The 6,000-nt window shown below is 55.7% G+C and overlaps 1 protein-coding gene across 1 annotated transcript in view; it reads right to left on the bottom strand.

The window, feature by feature from the left end:
* The window catches only part of LOC147091137 (F-box only protein 24-like), an 86,430-nt gene continuing 80,430 nt past the window's right edge, over positions 1-6,000 (bottom strand). Inside the window, exons 9-10 of the mRNA XM_085977595.1 lie at positions 2,525-2,695; positions 1-491 (exon numbers count right to left, since the gene is read on the bottom strand). Of these exons, the coding sequence (XP_085833721.1) occupies positions 150-491; positions 2,525-2,695 (513 nt within the window). The 3' untranslated portion in view covers positions 1-149. The remainder of the gene's footprint in view (positions 492-2,524; positions 2,696-6,000) is intronic.

The raw sequence follows: 6,000 nt of genomic DNA, 5'->3' as shown, positions 1-6,000 counted from the left end.
GTATTAACGCATTTTATTGCCATAAAAAAAAAACCAACAATTTAAAGTCCTGATTTGATGGAGCTTTGTCCGTGAAAGTTAAAAGTGCTAAATATCCATACATTAGTGGGCGCCGGTGTTGCCGGGCGACCCCGGCTTCCCCCTGCGGGTCACACTGCACCGTCTCTGGGTGGCACGGGCACCGCCCCCCCGGTCGAGCGCTGCAAGGTGCGGATGGCCTCCAGCAGGAAGTCCTTCTGGTAGCTGGACAGCCCCATCTGGTTGATGATCTCCTTCATCTTCTCCATCTGCTCCGCCAGGCTGGCACAGCTCTCCAGCTGGCTGAGGTAGCGGGCGCACGTGCGGGTCCCCTCCGTCTCCGGGTCCGCCCCCTGCGACCGGGCCTTGGTGCAGGGCAGCTCGCGGAACGCCAGCACCTCGCTGATGTCGTAGCAGGACAGCATGTAGAGGCACTCACGGGTGGAGCAGAGCAGCTTGGTACAGTGTGGGACCTGAGGGGGGGGATCGGGTGGGGGGGGGGGTGCAAAGAGAAAGAAAGAAAGAACTTGCATTTCTCCAGCGCCTTTCACCACCTCAGGACGTCCCAAAGCGCTTTACACCCAATGAAGTACTTTTTTTGAATTGTGGGCACTGTTGTAATGTAGGAAATGCGGCAGTCAATTTGCGCACAGCAAGCTCCAATAGACAGCAATGTGATAAATGACCCGATCATCTGTTTTTAGTGATGGTGGTTGAAAGATAAATATTGGCCCGGGGAGCGCACCTGAGAGGGTAGACAGGGCCTCGGTTTAATGTCTCATCCGAAAGACGGCACCACCGACAGTGCAGCGCTCCCTCATTACTGCCCCTCCGACAGTGCGGCGCTCCCTCAGTACTGCCCCTCTGACAGTCCGGTGCTCCCTCAGTACTGCCCCTCAACAGTGCAGCACTCCCTCAGTACTGCCCCTCCGACAGTGCGGCGCTCCCTCAGGACTGCTCCTCCGACAGTGCGGCGCTCCCTCAGTACTGCCCCTCCGACAGTGCGGTGCTCCCTCAGTACTGCCCCTCTGACAGTGCAGCGCTCTTTCAGTACTGCCCCTCTGACAGTGCGGTGCTCCCTCAGTACTGCCCCTCCGACAGTACGGCACTCCCTCAGTACAGACCCTCCGACAGTGCAGGGCTCCCTCAGTACTGCCCCTCTGACAGTGCGGTGCTCCCTCAGTACTGCCCCTCCAACAGTGCGGCGCTCCCTCAGTACTGCCCCTCCGACATTGGGCCGGAGGCTCCCTCAGTACTGCCCCTCCGACAGTGCAGCACTCCCTCAGTACTGCCCCTCCGACAGTGCGGCGCTCCCTCAGTACTGCCCCTGCGACAGTGCGGCGCTCCCTCAGTACTGCCCCTCCGACAGTGCGGCGCTCCCTCAGTACTGCCCCTCCGACAGTGCGGCGCTCCCTCAGTACTACCCCTCTGACAGTGCGGCGCTCCCTCAGTACTGCCCCTCCGACAGTGCGGCGCTCCCTCAGTACCGCCCCTCCGAAAGTGCGGCGCTCCCTCAGTACTGCCCCTCCGACAGTGCGGCACTCCCTCAGTACTGCCCCTCCGACAGTGCGGCACTCCCTCAGTACTGCCCCTCCGACAGTGCGGCACTCCCTCAGTACTGCCCCTCCGACAGTGCGGCACTCCCTCAGTACTGCCCCTCCGACAGTGCGGCACCCCCTCAGTACTGCACTGAGAGTGTCCGTTACCCGAGGCACCAGCGCATTACCCAGCCGCTCCTGTGCAGACAACTCTCGGTTGGTGCCATGAAGCTGCAACGAAGGTGGGTATTGCCGCTGATAGCGGAGAAACTCCATGTCCCGGGGGATGGAGGGACGCAGAGAGCACTTTAAATATCTCCACATCTTAGAATGACACAGCACATAAGGAGACCATTCGGCCCATCGTGCCTGTGCCGGCTCTTTGAACGAGCCCTCCAATTAGTCCCACGCCCCTACTCTTTTGAACACCCTTATTAAGTCCCACTTAACTTTCTCTGCTCTAAGGAGAACAATCCCAGCTTCTCCAGTCTCTCCACATAACTGAAGTCCCTCATCCCTGGTACCATTGTAGTAAATCTCCTTGAGGAGACCGAGTGCCTAATGCCAAGTGCCGTGTGTTGAGCGCCGCGTGCCATGCGCCGAGTGCCGAGTGCCGTACGCCGAGTGCCGTGTGCCGAGTGCCGTGTGCCGAACGCCAGGTGCCGAGTGCCGTGTGCCGAGTGCCGAGTGCCGAACGCCAGGTGCCGAGTGCCGTGTGCCGAGTGCCGAACGCCAGGTGCCGAGTGCCGTGTGCCAAGTGCCGAGTGCCGTGTGCCAAGTGCCGAACGCCAGGTGCCGAGTGCCGTGTGCCGAGTGCCGAGTGCCGAACGCCAGGTGTCGAGTGCCGTGTGCCGAGTGCCGTGTGCCGAGTGCTGAGTGCCGAACGCCAGGTGCCGAGCGCCGAACGCCAGGGGCCGAGTGCCGAGAGTGGAACGCTGAGTGCCGAGTGCCGAATGCCGAGTGCCTACCTGGACGTACAGCTTGATGAAGAAAGCGCTGCCTTTCGGGAACCCTGGCAGTCGCCCTCCCGCTCCGCACCCACAGCCGTGGACCTCCTTACTGAAATCGCTGACTTGGGAGAGCACCAGGGAATGGTTCAGCCCACACCAGATATCCATCGGCCTCTTCAGATAGGGCACCTGGGGAGACCAACAGTCAGCAATGAACCAAGAGGGCCGATCAGCCCACCGCCCTCCCCTCACACAGACCCCCCGCGGGCAGGAATCTCCCCACCGCCCTCCGCCCACAGACCCCCCGCGGGCAGGACTCTCCCCACCGCCCTCCGCCCACAGACACCCCGCAGTGGGGGACACTCCCATTGCCCACAGACCCCCCGCGGGCAGGCTCTCCCCACCGCCCTCTGCCCACAGACCCCCCGCAGGCAGAATACATAAGAACATAAGAAATAGGAGCAGGAGTCGGCCATTTAGCCCCTCGAGCCTGCTTCGCCATTCAATAAGGTCATGGCTGATCATCTACCTCACCTCCACTTTCCTGCACTATCCCCATATCCTCGATTCCCTTAATATTAAAAAAATCTATCGATCTCTATCTTGAATATACTCAACGACTGAGCCTCCACAGCCCTCTGGGGCAGAGAATTCCAAAGATTCACCACCCTCTGAGTGAAGAAATTCCTCCTCATCTCAGTCCTAAATGGCCGACCCCTTATCCTGAGACTGTGACCCCTGGTTCTAGACTCCCCAGCCAGGGGAAACATCCTCCCTGCATCTACCCTGTCAAGCACTGTAAGAATTTTGTATCTTTCAATGAGATCACCTCTCATTCTTCTAAACTCTAGAGAATATAGGCCTAGTCTACTCAATCTCTCCTCATAGGACAGTCCCCCCATCCCAGGAACCAGTCTGGTGAACCTTCGTTGCACTCCCTCTATGGCAAGTATATCCTTCCTTAGGTAAGGAGACCGAAACTGTACACAATACTCCAGGTGTGGTCTCACCAGGGCCCTATATAATTGCAGTAATCCCAATACTCCCCACCTACCCAGGGTTTAGACAGAGTCAGGCTGGATGACCCCCCCACAATCCCCACCCCGGACTGTGTGCACGTGTATTTAGATTTCCAAAAAAGCCTTCGATAAGGTACCGCACAGTAAACTCCTGACTAAGGTCAGAACATGTGGAGTTGGGAGACAGGTAACAGAATGGCGAGCAAGCTGGCGACACAACAGAAAACAGAGAGTAAGGGGTTAAAGGTAGTTACTAAAAGGGTGGGAAATGGTGTTCCACAGGGATCGGTGCTGGGGCCACTGTTGTCCACTATTTACATAAACCATTTGGACTCGGCAATCGAAAGAACAATTTCAAAATTTGCAGATGACACCAAACTGGCAGGGCGGGGTGTAGTTTATACAGAGGAGTACGGTGACAAAATACAGGAAGGCATTAATAAATTTGCAGAATGGGCACGTAATTGTCAAATTAACTTCAATATAGATAAGTGTGAGGTCGTGCATTTAGGTAGGAAGAATAAGCAGGCCACATACTGCTTGAAAACTGAGAGTCTAAATGGGGCACAGGGATCTGGGGATACAGACACACAGATCACTAAAGGTAGCGATGCAGGTTACACACTACACCATCCCATCAAACACTCCCAGGGCAGGTACAGCACAGGTTAGATACAGAGTAAAGCTCCCTCTACACTGTCCCATCAAACACTCCCAGGGCAGGTACAGCACGGGGTTAGATACAGAGTAAAGCTCCCTCTACACCATCCCATCAAACACTCCCAGGGCAGGTACAGCACGGGTTAGATACAGAGTAAAGCTCCCTCTACACTGTCCCATCAAACACTCCCAGGGCAGGTACAGCACGGGGTTAGATACAGAGTAAAGCTCCCTCTACACCATCCCATCAAACACTCCCAGGGCAGGTACAGCACGGGTTAGATACAGAGTAAAGCTCCCTCTACACTGTCCCATCAAACACTCCCAGGGCAGGTACAGCACGGGTTAGAAAGAGTAAAGCTCCCTCTACACTGTCCCATCAAACACTCCCAGGGCAGGTACAGCACGGGTTAGATACAGAGTAAAGCTCCCTCTACACTGTCCCATCAAACACTCCCAGGGCAGGTACAGCACGGGTTAGATACAGAGTAAAGCTCCCTCTACACTGTCCCATCAAACACTCCCAGGGCAGGTACAGCACGGGTTAGATACAGAGTAAAGCTCCCTCTACACTGTCCCATCAAACACTCCCAGGGCAGGTACAGCACGGGTTAGATACAGAGTAAAGCTCCCTCTACACCATCCCATCAACACTCCCCGGGCAGGTACAGCACGGGTTAGATACAGAGTAAAGCTCCCTCTACACTGTTCCATCAAACACTCCCAGGGCAGGTACAGCACGGGTTAGATACAGAGTAAAGCTCCCTCTACACCATCCCATCAAACACTCCCAGGGCAGGTACAGCACGGGTTAGATACAGAGTAAAGCTCCCTCTACACCATCCCATCAAACACTCCCAGGGCAGGTACAGCACGGGGTAGATACAGAGTAAAGCTCCCTCTACACTGTCCCATCAAACACTCCCAGGGCAGGTACAGCACGGGGTTAGATACAGAGTAAAGCTCCCTCTACACTGTCCCATCAAACACTCCCAGGGCAGGTACAGCACAGGTTAGATACAGAGTAAAGCTCCCTCTACACCATCCCATCAAACACTCCCAGGGCAGGTACAGCACGGGTTAGATACAGAGTAAAGCTTCCTCTACACTGTCCCATCAAACACTCCCAGGGCAGGTACAGCACGGGTTAGATACAGAGTAAAGCTCCCTCTACACTGTCCCATCAAACACTCCCAGGGCAGGTACAGCACGGGTTAGATACAGAGTAAAGCTGCCTCTACACTCTCCCATCAAACACTCCCAGGGCAGGTACAGCACGGGGTTAGATACAGAGTAAAGCTCCCTCTACACTGTCCCATCAAACACTCCCAGAGCAGGTACAGCACGGGTTAGATACAGAGTAAAGCTCCCTCTACACTGTTCCATCAAACACTCCCAGGGCAGGTACAGCACGGGGTTAGATACAGAGTAAAGCTCCCTCTACACTGTCCCATCAAACACTCCCAGGGCAGGTACAGCACGGGTTAGATACAGAGTGAATCTCCCTCTACACTGTCCCATCAAACACTCCCAGGGCAGGTACAGCACGGGTTAGATACAGAGTAAAGCTCCCTCTACACTGTCCCATCAAACACTCCCAGGGCAGGTACAGCACGGGGTTAGATACATAAGAACATAAGAAGTAGGAGCAGGAGTAGGCCATACGGCCCCTCGGGCCTGCTCCGCCATTCAATTGGATCATGGCTGATCCAAACCTAGACTCACATCCACTTAATAACAACAGAAAATGCTGGAAAAACTCAGCAGATCAGGCAACATCCGTGGAGAGAAATTTGAGTTGACGTTTCGGGTCGA

The sequence above is a fragment of the Somniosus microcephalus genome, unplaced genomic scaffold (genome assembly GCF_052327205.1).
Source record: "Somniosus microcephalus isolate GS21.2 unplaced genomic scaffold, FLI_Smic_1.0 unresolved_chr4, whole genome shotgun sequence".
NCBI classification, from domain to species: Eukaryota; Metazoa; Chordata; class Chondrichthyes; order Squaliformes; family Somniosidae; genus Somniosus; species Somniosus microcephalus.
This window is presented reverse-complemented; position numbering and strand designations above follow the sequence as displayed.